The sequence below is a fragment of the Chelonia mydas genome, chromosome 10 (assembly GCF_015237465.2).
Source record: "Chelonia mydas isolate rCheMyd1 chromosome 10, rCheMyd1.pri.v2, whole genome shotgun sequence".
NCBI lineage: Eukaryota > Metazoa > Chordata > Testudines > Cheloniidae > Chelonia > Chelonia mydas.
Window position 1 is genome coordinate 30742339 of NC_051250.2, and position 16333 is coordinate 30758671.

The 16333-nt window shown below is 41.3% G+C and overlaps 1 protein-coding gene across 21 annotated transcripts in view; it reads right to left on the minus strand.

Annotated features, from left to right (window-relative positions):
* The window catches only part of KATNIP (katanin interacting protein), a 167282-nt gene that overhangs the window by 69224 nt on the left and 81725 nt on the right, over window positions 1–16333 (minus strand). For 20 of the 21 annotated variants that reach the window (XR_006284499.1, XR_006284495.1, XR_006284496.1 and 17 more), the window contains 3 exons: window positions 14050–14152; window positions 8752–8964; window positions 5821–5961 (listed from right to left, as the gene is read on the minus strand). Coding sequence is in view for 15 of the 21 variants with exons in the window: in XM_037910893.2 (XP_037766821.1) it covers window positions 5821–5961; window positions 8752–8964; window positions 14050–14152 (457 nt within the window). In the remaining 6 variants the exon portion in view is untranslated. The remainder of the gene's footprint in view (window positions 1–5820; window positions 5962–8751; window positions 8965–14049; window positions 14153–16333) is intronic. The other variant, XM_037910896.2, reaches the window with a different exon arrangement.

Genomic DNA, 16333 nt, shown 5'->3' on the forward strand with positions numbered 1-16333 from the left:
TAATGTAATGACAATCCATATAAAGATACAAAATATTTTTTAAATGTAGGTTCTAAGCAATCAGACTTTCATGGGGATCACTGTGGGGGTCCAGAGAAATAGAGTTTTCCCCTGCAGATTATGGGTCACCAGTATAGCCAATCCACAGATGCTAAAATAGCCCATGAGCTGCTGCCCAGTAAACTTATAAATGGGAAGTTTTAGCTAGTAGATATGTGTAGTGGTGGACACACTAGCCCAGCTACCACCCCAATCCCCATCTGCATTGTTGCAGGCAGAACTACCATAGAGTGGTATTCTGTCATATTTAAGTGAAACCACAACACTTCCACTAAAGTCAGCATCTTCCAAGCCTCTGAGGAGGGGAGAGAGAAGACTTGGCTTTAGAGATTACAGAGTTGTTCTTTTTATATGATTGTGTAAGATAAAGACTCTGGGGGAAAATATGACTGTCCTAAATTCCCTGTAAGAAGAAGCCAGTAAACTAAGGTTCCAAAATAGCTGTTGCTATTGTTTCAAATATAGTCAGAAGTTTAATTTTCTCTTTGATCACTGGTGTAATTAGATGTTTTGCTGCGTGTGTGTGTTCTCCCTGTGTGCTGTCCCAGCTCTGTGCAGACAGCTGGCTCAGTAGACCTTGAGTGAACCACCCAATAACCACAAGATTGATTAAGGTACGAAGGGACGCAGCCAGGTTTATTGCCGACGAAGCACAGTCCTAGCTTCCCGGATCAATGTCTACAGTTACACTGCAATGTATGCCCATGACAATGGACACAGCTCAGTCAGTGGCGGGACTTTCCACTGCCCCCCTAGGCTAGCCAAAGACACTCCCTCTGAGATGCTTCTTTATACAGCAATACAAGCAAGTTACGTATTAACCCTGACATATCTGGGCACCACCCACTGTCTTGTACCTGTTGGTTCAATCAAAACATCTCTATCCATCATGCTGTCATCCTGACCTAATCTTTAGGATGAGTCAGTGTGTTCCCGTTATCTTTGGGGAATGTGCTGGTATCGGGGTGTTCTGGTACCATCCTTCTGGAATGTGTTTGCGTGTATTTTCTTGTAACTAACACTACTTAGGAATGTGTGTTTCTGCAATATTAGCCCTGTTATTGCCAGATTCTGTGAGCAAGGCTTGCCTCCAGTTCACAGCCTGACTTTGCTTTATATTAGCAAAGCTTTGACCACCACTTTAGTCCAGGCCTCATACCAGTCCTCTGATACAAGGGCTTAAGTTTCAAGACCTCTTCCTACTACAACTGGTACCCCAGAAACGTGTCTGACAGTTGTGAAGGGATCCAGAATGAGAGTTAGAAAATGGAACAAGTTTACTGAACAAGACTACTTTTATTATTGTAAGCATGGCAAGCATCTTCATGATATCTGAATACCTTTTAAGACTTAAGTTGAGGCATTCAAGATTTCAGTAAGAGAGCCCAAAAGTCCCGCTGTTTTCCCTGTTGCCTGCAACTTTACCAGTCAGCTAGGAAACCAAAATTCAGTTACTTGGAAAAGCCTCAGCCAAGAGGGCAAGTTTGATCTTAATTGTATTTCTGCTGGAAGTGAGTTCCAGAGGCATTGTCTGCTACCAAGAAAACTACCACTAGCATCTCCAACCTTCACCACTGGCTTGTGACATAAACTGCACAGTACGTTGAGACACGGAGGCATCCTTTATGGTAATCTGGGCCTACATCATTTAGAGAGGCTGAACTGATTCATCTGATGGATGGCAGACTTTATACAGATGAAATTTACTCCTGGGGCAATTCTGTGGCCACTGCACAAGCACAGTATTAATGTCCCCTGCAGATTTTACTCTTTCCCTGCAGAATAATTGATTCATGTTCCCCTTCTAGGTAGCATTCCCAAGTGGGCACATCTGGTTTAGGCATCGGGAGCAGCCAAAGGAGAAGTAAATCACCGCCTAGGGGTGTGGGGCTGGGCAGTGCGTGCAAGACTCTGTCCCTCGCATCTGCTATCTCGGTGCGCCCAGAGCCAGGGCATATTTAAGAGCTGTTCCAGATCATGGCCTAACTTCACTCCTAAGAATGTGCTGCCCACAGCAAAGAAAAACCTGCGGCTGGCCTGTGCTCATGGGGCTTGGGCTACAGGAGCTGTTTCACTGCTGTGTAGACTAGCGGACTAGGGCTTGAGCCCAGGTTCTAGGACCCTGCAGGGGAGTCCACCCACTTCACAGGAGGGGTGTGGGGGGGGGGCAGTGGAGGAGGATGGGTGGGGAAATTATGTGTACACACATGCAGGGGTGTGCAGGAGAGAGGGAAAGCAGGTGTGCACACACAGGGGAATGTAGAGAATGCAAGAGGGACTTGCAAGAGGGAGAAACTTGGTGGGATGACCAGGGAATACAGAAAAGTGCAAGAAGCAGGTGGAATTTGAAGGACAGGGTGGAGGATGGAAAAAACTAGGGTGTACACTGTGGCTGTTTTAAGCTGCTCTAACAAAACAAAGTAGTTGTAAACACAATTTAACTGGCCAATATGTTCTGGCTTTTCATGCTGCTTCAGAGTAGCAGAAAGCAGCCAGAGCACATTGGTGCATCTGATCATCAAAAAGACAACATTTTGAAAAATGATTTATGGTTGCTATTTCAAATCACTAGAAATATCTCATGGTAACATTCTACTTGGGTTTTTTAAAACAAGGACATTTCCAGATTAATTTCATCTTGGAAAAAAAGACTCACATACCTATATGATTATTGCATGGTATCCTTAGAGGACAAAGTAAGCATCCTTTGGGTGCTCTGGCAGAATTTTTCTATACATTAACATGTTTGGATTTACTGAAGTTTAATTTTAGCTCTGAATTTCCTGGATGTATTATATTTGGTTTGGGGATAATTGTGATATCTCTAATATATTTTATCCTATATACTGATATATACTGTTAACCGTAACTCCATCAAAAAGGAATTAACTCAGGGAAGTCCTATGTCCTATTATACAGGAGGCCACACTAGATCAGGGATCGGCAACCTTTGGCACGCAGCCTACGAGGGAAACCCCCTGGTAGGCCGGTTTGTTTACCTTCAGCGTCTGCAGGTTCGGCCGATCACAGCTCCCACTTGCCGCGGTTCACCATCCCAGGCCAATGGGGGCTGCAGGAAGGGTGGCCAGCACATCCCTCGGCCCGTGCTGCTTCCCGTAGCCCCTATTGGCCTGGGACGGCGAACCGCAGCCAGTAGGACCTGCGATTGGTCGAACCTGCGGACGCAGCAGGTAAACAAACCATCCCGGCCCACCAGGGGCTTTCCCTGATGGGCCGCGTGCCAAAGGTTGCCGATCCCTGGATGAGATCATCACAATGGTTTCTTTGGCTTTTATAATCTATGAATCTTAGAACCAGAAAATTGAATTTTTCATTCAAAAATGTTTTGACAATTTCAAGACTTTTTCTTCAACATTTTTTGAGTTGGGAGATTCATCAGAAGTGACCCCGTTTCACAGAGTTTGTTTCAAAGAATCAATTTTTTTTGATGACCTATAACCTTTTTTGGTGCCTATAACCACCCCAGAGCATTAATTCCTTGAGTAAGATATGCACACAACCCTAATGGCTATTGTTTTTCCACAGGTCCCAGGAGGTCTGATTCTAAAACACATGCTCTAAAAAGTGTGGATCTACAGAGGTAATTCTCAAAAGGAGGACATGAATTTAATTGTGAGCCTTTTTATGAACAGTGAAATTCACACTTCTTAAATTAACTAACACTTTAAGCCACTAAATTTAGCAAGCCCATTAATTCTATGTATACCTTTGTTAAAGTAATAAAGGCAATTTCCTTAAAGTTTATAAGTTTAGTCATTATTATACCTGTCTTTATAATTAATCCAGTAAATGTAGGTCTAGATCCAAAACCCAGTGAAATCAATGGATAGACTACTATTCACTTAATAGGCTTTATATCACGCCCTTAATCAGCCAGTTGCAAATTTGGTGTGTGATTTCTCTTAAATTAGTCAACTTGACTATGTTGGTGATTATCTTTCTGCTGTATTGGTATTTAGGTCTATAAACCTGGCAGATATCACCTTGATCACCTTTGCATTAAATCAATACATGCAGCAGATGTCTTCAGAAGTGCCCTTAAATTTTAATCAATAATGACAGTGAGATGGTACTTTTTATTTGAGATGTCCTTTAAATTAATACACATTTTCACTTAAATCAATTAAATTTTCTGTAGTAATTGTGTGGCAGGTTCTAATAGTTTTCTTTCCACCACTTCTTTTGACCTTAAGTTCCTGTTTTAAAATCCCAGATCCCTAAACAATCTCAACAATTTCAGTTTCTGTTGAAGTACTTGTTCAAACTGAGATAAGCTTTGCATGAATTGCAGAAATATTCAGGATTCACTTGGGATGCATTTAAACACTTCTCCCCACTCATGGCTTTTTTTTTTTTTTCTTTTTTTGAGGGGTGGAAAGAAGGGGAAGCAGGTGGTGATACTCAGGATCTTAAAAAAATAGTAGTTTTGGTCAGGATTTATTTTAGCAGGGGAGGGAGTGATCAGAGGGCTGTTATAACTTAAATTGTAAAGCTCTTTATTATTTATTTCTTTAAAAAATACTTGAATAAAAATGAATACAGCAGAAATGGTGCTAACTTTTCCATACCACAGATGATAGCGGACCATTCAGAATTATTTTCTATTATTTCCCCACATGAAAAATAGTGGGCTAGATCCTCAGCTTGCATAAGTCAGCACTGCTGCACAGGAATCAATAGGACTACACTAGTTTGTACTAGCTGAGAACCTGGCCAAAGTGGGGTTTTTCCAACTATTTCATGTATCAAAACAATTAAATCAATATACAGTTACATTTGCGACATATTCAACACACGGTGACAACAGACCAGTATTATTTACTCCACAAATAGAATTCCTTTTCAAAGGGTTCAGAAAGGTCCATTGTATCCCCCCTGCTTACAGTATAACATCCTGTAACCCACATTTAATACACACAGCAACAAGGATTCCAGAAAATAATTTAAGCTGGTGTTATATTGTGTTTGTTAAGACTGTTTCCCCTGCGGCAGTTTCTGTACATTTGTATTGCCATATGCTTATATAAGAACACAGATGAGAGCAAGTCAGAAAGGATAAAGCTTATCTCATTTATAATCCACAACAGAAAATCCTCTTTGACTCAGTACCTGGGAATTTTTTGAACTGAACATCATAGTGTACTAACTAGAATAATTTCACAGTGAATTTCAGACATATGAATCAGTAACCATCTGCCGTGTAATGTCTCTTGCAATGCTAGAATATTTTAAAGTTTTAACATGCATACACAGATTGTACATGCAAAATTTCAAGTGACAAAAACTACAGGAACCTGAGTTGGAGAGTCAGTCGGCCTCGCTCTCGTAAATCATCTACAAATTAATCATGTGATCAGACAACTAGTCTTCTCTATTCTGATAATATAACCCAAACCTGCATATTGAGATGCACTTACCTTTCAGCGTCTCAGTTTCTAATTACCAGTAAAGCCACAACAAACACTCTATGCAAGGATTTTGTTACCCCTTCTGAAATACTAGCAAGACTCTGAAAGAGAATACTGGCTTTGTTGGTGAAAACACTATGAGCTGCATGTCTACCACTTAGAATTAAGACAACAACAAAACCCCACAGTAGAGACATCCCTCAAGATCTCCTTTCCTATTAGAGAAGACAATATCTATATGTATTTCACACTTTTGAAAGGAAGGTCAAACTGAGTCTACCTAGGTCTAAGGTGAGTGTACACAGCAAGGAGTTGAGAAGAAGCTGCTTACACTAAGAGTCGTCGTGTTGTAATTCCAAATCTTGATCTTAGATATACCAAAGTCACGTGACCAGCTGGGATTGCGGATAACAAAGTAAAGCTGAACTGGTGCATGGAAAGGGCACGTCCACAGGAAGCGCTCCTTGGTGCTCTAAAACACGGACAAGCAGAGATTGTTAGTAATATGCTTTTCTTCTCCTGAAGCAAAGTAGTTGTGATTAACTCACTGCTCACCAGAAAAAGGGAGCAGAGAGCCCAAGTCACAGGAACAACAAATTGACAGACAAGACTGCTAAAGAGAAAGCAAAAGAAAAAACCTTTAACCCCAGTCTCCAAAGTGTACATTCTACTCTCCTGCCTGCAGAAAAGCACAGAGCAGACGAGCTGTTAGATATAGGTCTGCTACCTGCTGTGCTTGTGAGAAGTTTGCATGCTCACCAGCGCTAAGACTGTCTGCAATGCTTTGTACATGCAGGGTCAAAACCAGTCCACAGTTTATTTTAATCAAATTAATCAGCTTGCAAGTTGAGGAGGGCAGGGGAGGGGGAAGGAGAGTATGATTTGTGCCCACAGGACACTGAGAAAAAAGATTAATTCAATTTCTGAAGGTACATTTCCGGTTTAACCCTTGGGAATAAGGGACTCTATGTTATTTTCTGTACTGCTCATGCTTTACCAGACTCCTATGCAGACAATTTTAGACCTAGAGCTTACAGATATACAAAGGTGTGTGCTTGATGGTTTTTTAAGCCTCACAGAGAACCACATTATGGATATGAGTAGACATCTGAGAATGGACAAAAGGGATTAAAAAACAAGAATGTAGGGCACCCCCTGTAGCTGCAATGATCTACCTCCGCATGTGCAGCTACTAAGTTTATATCACGGGTCAGAATGCAAAACCCATAATCCGCACCCCGGTTACTGAGACCCTCCTGTGATCTTACATTGCCAACAGCTGGGAAAAGTGTAAGAAGCAAGGGGTTTAAAAAGCCAAGAGGAAAAGGGTGGGACATATTCTGGTAACCAGAAGGGATGGTATTTTGGCAGCTATAGGTAAAGTCAGGTGAAGGTGCACAGTATGAGAACTTCTTGAAAATTTTCTGTTGAACAGTTTTTTCAACAGAAAACTGAGTTTTTGACAAGAATTTTTTGTGAAAAGTATGCTTTCTGTGGAAATTTTTTATTTTTGGTCAAAAATTGAATGACCAACCCCCAAAATATTTCAGACAAACCCCAAAATATTTCAATTTAGAAATCCTGCTGCAGTCCCACAAGAGAGTTCAGTTGTCTCATATTCCCTTTTCCCTGTATTTCTGACCAGCTCAGTATAGGAGGGTTTCAGAGTGGTAGTGGGTTTTAGAAAGTTGGGGAATGGGAGTCACTAGAGCGGTGTGGGGGGACTGACTTTGACCTTTTCCTTTCCTCCAGAGCACTCCTTTTTCTCTGGACCACCTCATTCTCCTCTTTAAAATTCTTCCATTGAAGTTGATGTGGAAGTCATTAGAAAGTTAAAATTTTTATTCTTGCCTTCAAGGCTGCAGGCAGCTCTGGTCCTGCTTATAGTTTGCAAGAACCCCACAACCCTCAGCCCCTTTTGTTCCCAGTGGAAGGTGTAGATCTTAAAACTTGCCTTTGATCATATAGACACACAACACAGAATATATGTAATTTATAAAAAACACACATACCACCAAAACAAAACATTACACTGCACACACAATTTTCCCCAGGGAAGAGTATGATAGAAAGATCAAACCACATGTGATAGATATTAATCACATTGCACCGTACTGGAAGACATGCAGTATAAGAACTTGCATAGACAGGACAGAATAATATGCCACACATCACCGTTACATCTGAGTGGCTCATATACACTAATCCATTTATCTTCAGACAGTGTGTGAAGGAGAGAAGTATTATCCCTATTTTACAAACTGGGAACGGAGGCCCAGAGAGATTAAGGGTAAATTTTTCAAAAAGCACCTACGTCACTTAGAACCTGAAGTCCAATTGACTTTCAGTAGAATTTAAAGACTTCTGAAAATTTTACCTCAAGTGACTTGCTGAAAGTCACACAGTGAGTGTATGGCCAAGGTGAAATCCTAGCTCTGTGGAACTCAATAGTAGTTTTGCCACTGACCTCAAAGGGACCAGGATTTCATCCCAGAACTCCTGAGTTCAATGGCTTTACCACAGAGCATCCTTTTTCCTCCCCCACCTCTCGCTGCCTACACTTCATCCAATGTTTCCAAGCTGCACACCCCTTTTGTTCAATTCTTTCACTCATCTTCATGCCACGCCTATGCCTGGAACACCTTCTCTTTCTACTGTACCCAGTGACTGCCCTTGGCAAAAGGTTAGCAGTGGGGTGCCCCAAACTTCTGTCCTAAGATCAGTGTTTAAAATATATTAGGAGTCTGGAAAAAGAAGTAAAGGTGCAAAATTTTCAGAAGACACAATTATTTAGGTTAACCATGAGAGGAAAAATAAGGAAATGCAGAAGATTCACAAGACTTTCCAGAAAAATTGTATCTTGGCAGATAGATGTATTACATTGTAGTCCATGGTTTTATAAAAGTAAAATGTGCTCCTGTATTTAAAGCCTGTATTACAGTGTAAACACACAAGGAGAGAGAGTTATGGTCTTCTGACTTTTGAGCATGAAATTGTGCAAATCCGAACATTCAAAATTCAATTACACAAACTCATCCATGTCTATAGTGCTAATTATATATTGGTCACACCCGTCTTGGACAGAGACGTCCATTAGCGATAGCCATAAACAATATATCACATACATTTAAAATCACTGAATAAGTGGTAAAATTCAGGTTTAAATGTTTTAGAAAGAAAATAACTTACTGAGAGATCATAAACTATAAAGAAAACTATTGAAATGAAGGAGGCCTGTACAGGTGGGATGAGGGCAACTTACATTCAGGCTTCTATTGACCAGGCAAGAGAGATCCCCTGGAGAGTCAGCATTTCGGATGTCCACGTCATGAGGAGACACAAACATCCGGACAGCATGTAAATCAAAGAATTCCACCTCTGTCAAGCCCACATTGACTGCATTCCCCCAATTGGAGAGGATTTCCATAGTCACATAAATGGCATCTTGTACTTCTGCCTTTGTTTGCAGCTGATCCTAAAAGAGAGATTGTTTATACACATAGATTATATACTAAAAATATAGTAAAAGGATGTTATGATTGCAAAGTCAAGCACTCAGAAGTTAAGAAATGTCAGAATCAAATATTCTGTTAATCTTTAAGGTGCCACCGGTCTCCTTGTTGTTTTTGTGGATACAGACTAACACGGCCACCCCCTGATACTTGTCAGAATTTAGGGTGTTTAGATAATGTTCATTTGAGCTCATGTGCATTATCATGGTCCTGCCCAACATCACACAGGAAGCCTATTGGAGAGTAAGGACTAGAACTCAGCACTCCTGGGGCCCAGTCCAGTCCCAAGCATTAAACGCAAGAGACTCTCCTTTCTCTTCTTGCAACTCTCTGCCTCATTCACTTCATTCTGTACGGTGAGTCAGGCAAGGGTGTTCTGCAGAACAAACAGTATGTGAGCCATAAGTAAAAATTGCCTCTGACAGCATATGCCTTGGGAGTCAAACTGAAGTTGCACAAACAACCAATATTTTGGCACCTTCTAATTTCTGGGTGCTTGGCTTTGCAACCATAATGATTATTTAATGAATTTTTGGTATGTAATCCTTAGATTTGTTAAAAGCAATAATAAAGAATGATTACTTACCTTATAGTAATTGTGGTTCTTTGAGATGTGTTATCCAAATGGATTCTACTCTTGGTGCGAATATGCCCCATGCACATGAGATATGATTATTTTGGCCAGCAGAATCCATTGGGGCCATGCCTGCACCCTATACTTCCTTATACTCCTCCATCACACCCATCTGAAGCCGTAAGGGGTGGAGCAGGCCCAACCATACCACAGTTCCTTCACCAAAACAGAATCCCTGAGGAGTAGAACTTTGCAGTAGCAGGGTAGAAGGGCGGGTTGTGGAATCCATGTGGACAATAAATCTCAATGAACCACAGTTACTGTAGGGTAAGTAGCCATTTCTCCTTCAAGTGATTGATCACATAGATTCCACTCTTGGTGATCTACAAACAGTTATCTCTTTGATTGGAGTTGGGCAGTAGGAATCAAAATGGTTGTAGGACAGCTCTACCAAAATGGGGATCCAATCTGCAAGTGTCTACCATGAAACAGAAGTGTTTTGTAAATGTGTGGACCAAGCTGTATGTAACTGCCCTAGCCCTAGCCCTACAGATTTCGGAAATAGAGACATTCTTCAAACAGGCAGCTCTAACGTGGTTAGGTGGAACTAAGCTGGCTAATTCATAACTTGTCCTTATACAGTTGGAGACCCACTTAGATAAGCTCTGAAGATATTGTCTGACTCATAATCTCTGCAAAGGCCACATAGAGCCCCAATACGTTTCTGAGTGGTTGTTGTCATGTCAGTACTACATCAAGTATGTGAAGTTTAGCTTCCCCCAAGGTTGAGCAAGTCTCGGGAAAGAAAACTGGGAAATGAATAAATTGGAGTGCATGGAACTCTGAAACAATTTTGGGTTGGGAATTGGGTTGAGACCTGAGGATGATGTTGTCCTTATTAAATAATGCAGAAGGGAAACCCGCCATGAGAGCCGGAATATCTCCTGCCCTTCAAGCTGATGTAATGGTGTGAGATCCCTACCCTTATATTCACCCTTTTTACAAGACTATGACACATTTTGTACAAAGTATGCCTTGTGAGGTATCATTTGAAAATTCATAATTTGCTGAACATTATCATCCTGGTAAAATATGTGTGATAGCACTGTATGTAAAGTTATAAAGTTTTACTATATAAGACATGTTCCAAGTCTGGGAAAATAGCTTCAAACAAGTTCCCCAGACATGCTAGCCAACACCTCAACCAGGTGTCAACATAATCAAATGGACTATCCCTGGTTAAACAGCCATTCTTTTACAGGAAAAAGGGTGTGAGCAAGAAATCTACATATTGCCAACAGAACAGCTGGAGGTTCCCGTGCAAACAGACTTTCTGCCACCCTGTCCCTGAGTGAAAGGTGACTGTTACCAAAGTCTTTGTAGATAGAGGTGTAGAGAGGGATACTCCACTGTACCCGTGAAGAGGTTTTTCCACCAGTTTAATGAAGACTTCTTGTGGGACCTTGTACAGCATGTCCACATGGTGTCTGCTGGATAGATACTAATTTCAACCATCCTTTTATGGAGCATAGATGAAGTCTGCAAACTGCATAACACAGGTGCATGAGTCCATGAATCCCAGCAGTCTAAGGCATACTCTTACTGATATTTTTGAATGATCTTCAAGGTGGTTGATGAGACTTACTGTTATCTGGAACTCTTCCTATGGAAGGTAAGCTCTCACTGACCTGGAGTCTAACACTGCTCCTCTGAACTCTATGCTTTGAGTTGGAATCACTGTGGAGTTTTATCTGTTGGTTTTGAGTCCCAGTGAGGTGAAGAGCTATAAGGTTACTTGAATTGAGTTGGTCACCTGTTGGATGATCTCCTCGAATCAGCTAGTCTCTGAGGTATAGGTAGACTTGGTTTCCTTGTCTCCTTAGGTGAGCTGCCATGAATGCCAAGTACTTGGTGAATACCCTCAGTATTGTGGAAAGACCAAAGGGCAGGACTCTATACTGGTAATCAGATGTTTCTACAAGGAATCTGAGGTATTTCCTGTGCTGGATGAATAGATAAGTGGAAATAGGCCTCTTGCAGGTCAAGAGCCATGAACCAGTCCTGGAGATCTAAGGGAGGAATTATAGAGGGTGAGGCATGGGAGCCAGCAAACAGAACTGTAAACAGGGGAGTTTGAGTGGGACTTCTGTTGGAGTAGAAGGGAGGAGGAAAGCCCCTGGTCCTTAGTGTGTGACAGTCTATACTACTGTGTTCACCACTTTTACAAAACTATGATAAATTTTGTACAAAGTATGCCTTGTTAGGTATCATTTGAAATGTCATAATCTGCTGAATGTTATTGCTTTGGTAAAAATGTGTGTATCCGTGTTGTATGTAAAGTCACAAGATTCTATAACATTGTAATAATTTGCCCTAAGGTTAAGAAAAGCAAGCCCAAATCAGTTTTTAGAGACAAAGACAATGGGAACATGTGAACGTTAAAGAGGTCCCTAGCCAGACCCAAATCTGATCCTGGAGTCTGTAGCATACCCCAAGCACTATCCCAAGAGAACCTCTAGTAGCTTTCTTTCTCAAAGTGATTTTGACCGAAACAGACTCTGTTTTATCCATTCCTAATTTCTTTACAGTCTACCTCATCATTAATATACAATGCTACAATCCACCACCTTTACTTTTATTTCTGTCTTTCCTGAACAGCACATACCCTTCAATCCCTGTACTCCAATCATGGCTTCTATTACATCATGTTTCTGTTATCCCTATAAAATCTGATTTCACTTCCTGCACCAGTAGTTCTAGTTTCTCCATTTTGTTGCCCAGGCTCCTTGCATTGGTGTACAAACATCTTAGTTGTTTCTGCTTGGCTTTGCCTACATTCCTCACCCTATTGAGGACAGTCATTCTACAGCCAGTATCGCCTACCTGACTGCTAGCTTCATTGGTATCGGCACTGTTTTTCCTCTTGATGTCCATTCTCCTACTCACTGCTGTTCCTTTCTCAGTGGGGAACTGGTCTTTTTCGGAGCTGGCTCCTCAGATACAGCGTCCGTGCTTAACTTTTTGGGAGTCTTCATGCTCCAAAGGTTCCCCTTTCTTAGCAGACGTGTGCCCCAAGGTTGACGTGGCGCTGGATCTGTCCAGGGACAGATGTATACGGGGTGTCTTCTGACCTGGCTCAGAGGGTGGTTGCAGGGAACATTCTATCACCAACAGTCTGAGCTTTATTTCCCTGTTCTTCCTAGCCCTGAACTTAAGAGCTAAACAAAAAGAACACTTCTGGAAGATGTGGGACTCCCACAAGCAACGGACACAGTTGGAATGTCCATCAATATAGCCTCCTGGGAAAAGAGGCAGCGTTTCAAGCCTGGCAAACTAGGCACACCTCATCAGGAGAAGACAAGTCTCATGGAGAAACAGAAAGGGAAAACAGCCCTCTCACCTAAATTAACTATCTATTCCGGTGGTGGGCAATCTGCGGCCCGTCAGGGTAATCCGCTGGCGGGCCACGAGAAAGTTTGTTTACACTGACCGTCTGCAGGCATAGCTGCCCGCAGCTCCCAGTGGCCATGGTTCACCGTTCCTGGCCAATGGGAGCTGCAGGAAGTGGCGGCCAACCCGCGCAGTATCCTTTACCCCCTTTCCCTCCAGGTGGCACCTTTTCCACTCAGCTTCCGGAAAGCATCATAGAATCTATTGACTGAGTTCAATTCCTAGTTCAGCCAGAACTGACCTTTGCAACCTTTCAGTTACTCCATCTGTAAAATAAAGGAGGAATGATACTTGCCTGCCTCGCAACATAGGGGTATGAGGCAGTGGCAAAACTAGCTAATTTTCCCTAAAGAAATGGTTAAACTTTCTTAAAAGAATTTAAGAAAATTTCAGCCTGAACAGTTAAAATTTGACAAAGAGTATAGTTAGGTAACCCTAACTATAGTTGTTGGTAGGAGTTCTACCTATAATACACACACATACCCTCTCTCTGACCAATCATCATCTGAAAGACAGCAGGTTTTCAGGTATGGAATATATGGAAACCACAGAGGTAAATCAAGACTCCAATCACTTGCACAGTCTGAACTTACTTCCTGCTGGGTGTGTCTATGGAGCAAGAGTTGCAAGTGACTTTGAAAAAAAGAAATGTTAAATGACAAGGTCTGAAATGATGAAACAGGTTTTGCACAGGTGCAATATAAACATTTACTTCGGGTTCCTAATTCATTGTGCCACTATACAACTACATTTTCCAAACATATATGACCAGCAGGACCCATATGACCCCTTCTCACCGCAAGAGAGTGAGACCCTGGCAATTCAGTAGTCCAAGGAAGCCCATGCCTATAGCTGTGCCTGCTCCCTGAGACATGTTGAAGTCATGTTTCCTGTGCCCTCTCCCACAAGGCCACAAGTCATTCAAAGTACCACTTTTGCATTTTGGTTTTTGATAAGATCTTGATGAGAGAATAGTTACAAAGCTGTGATTATTGCACCTATCTATACAAGCCTTATTTCTCACCACAGAATCTGGCTCCGGTTCCTCAGTAGGTAGGACTTCGTGACTGTGGCAGGTAGAACAGCTCTCAATTTCCTGCAGGAGTTTCAAAAGTTTCCTCTGTTGCCTGAAACATAGTTAAACTCTTAGGAATTTTGTTTCTGAACTTTTTACTTGGAAAAAATATACTGAGTTAGAGTAAAGGTGAAGAAAACTCAGAATGAAAAAAAAACCCATCTAACTCATGCAGGACATTACAGTTATTTAAAAAACCCTATTAGAAGCCCATGAAATTCAGACAAAGATGTACCTAAAAAGCAATGCAAACACTGATTATTTCTGCCCCCGTATCAATTGCAGCAGCATTTTTCTTTCTTTGTTTCCCATGTACTTGCTTTGCAAGATATGCTATTTTTAGATAAAGGATTTTTCTTAAGAACGTATTCAGAGAAGGTGAAGTTTAATCACAGTTTATAAGTACCTACACAAAAGAAGATATTTGATACCAGAGGGCTCTTTAACATACATGTAAGTATCTATATGGGGAACAAATATTTAATAGTGGGCTATTCAATCTAGCAGAGAAAGGTATAACACAATCTAATGGCTGGAAGTTGAAGCTACACAAATTCAGAGTGGAAATAAGGTGTACATTTTAACAGTGAGAGTAATTAACCATTGGAACAACTGAACAAGGGCTGTGGGGGATTCTCCATCACTGATGTTTTTAAAAACAAGATTGGATGCTTTCTAAAAGATAGTCTCTAGGAATTATTTCAGGGACGTTCTCTGGCCTGTGCTATAGATTCATAGATATGAAGGACAAAAGGGACCACTGTGACCATCTAGTCTGACCTCCTGTATAACAAGCCTTATTTCCTATCTGAATTTGTCTAGCTTCAACTTCATGTTATACCTTTCTCTGCTAGATTGAAGAGCCCATTATTTAAATATTTTCCCCTGTGTAGATACTTATATACTGTAATCAGGTCACCCTTTAACCTTCTCTTTGATAAGTTAAACAGATTGAGCTCCCTGAGTCTATCACTATAAGGCATATTTTCTAATCCTTCTCATTGCTCTTCTCTGAACCCTCTCCAATGTATCAAAATACTTCATGAATTATGAGCACCAGAACTGGACAAAGTATTCCAGCAGTGGTTGCACCAATGCCAAATACAGAGATAAAATAACTTCTCTACTCCTGCTTGAGATTCCCCTATTTATGCATCTGAGAATCACACTGGCTGTTTTGGCCATAATATCGCACAGGGAGCTCATGTTCAGATGATTATCCATCATGATCCCTGTCAAGGTTCCTTCCCCACTCTGAACTCTAGGGTACAGATGTGGGGACCTGCATGAAAGACCCCCCTAAGCTTATTCTTACCAGCTTAGGTTAAAAACTTCCCCAAGGTACAAACTTTGCCTTGTCCTTGAACAGTATGCTGCCACCACCAAGCGTTTTAAACAAAGAACAGGGAAAGAGACCACTTGGAGAAGTCTTCCCCCAAGATATCCCCCCAAGTCCTACACCCCCTTTCCTGGGGAAGGCTTGATAAGAATCCTCACCAATTTGTACAGGTGAACACAGACCCAAACCCTTGGATCTTAAGAACAATGAAAAAGCAATCAAGAACTTAAAAGAAGAATTTTAATTAAAGAAAAGGTAAAAGAATCACCTCTGTAAAATCAGGATGGTAAATACCTTACAGGGTAATCAGATTCAAAACATAGAGAATCCCTCTATGCAAAACCTTAAGTTACAAAAAGACACAAACACAGGAATATACATTCCATCCAGCACAGCTTTACCACCCATTAAACAAAAGGAAATCTAATGCATGTTCTAGCTAGATTACTTACTAACTTTACAGGAGTAAGGCTGCATTCCTGATCTGTTCCTGGCAAAAGCACCACACAGACAGACAAACCCTTTGTTCTCCCCCTCTCCAGATTTGAAAGTATCCTGTCCCCTCATTGGTCATTTTGGGTCAGGTGCCAGCGAGGTTATTTTAGCTTCTTAACCCTTTATAGGTGAAAGGGTTTTGCCTCTGGCCAGGAGGGATTTTATAGCACTGTATACAGAAAGGTGGTTACCCTTCCCTTTATATTCATGACAATCCCCAAATCTTTTTCAGAGTCACCGCTTCCTAGGATAGAGTCCCCCATCCTGTAAGTATGTCCTATGTTCCTAAATGTACATGTGACATTGCACTCCATATGTTTTAAGGAAATATGCTAATGAGTGTGAAAATAATGTAACTGGAATATGCAAAAGGTCTCTTGTAAGGTATCATTACAAAGC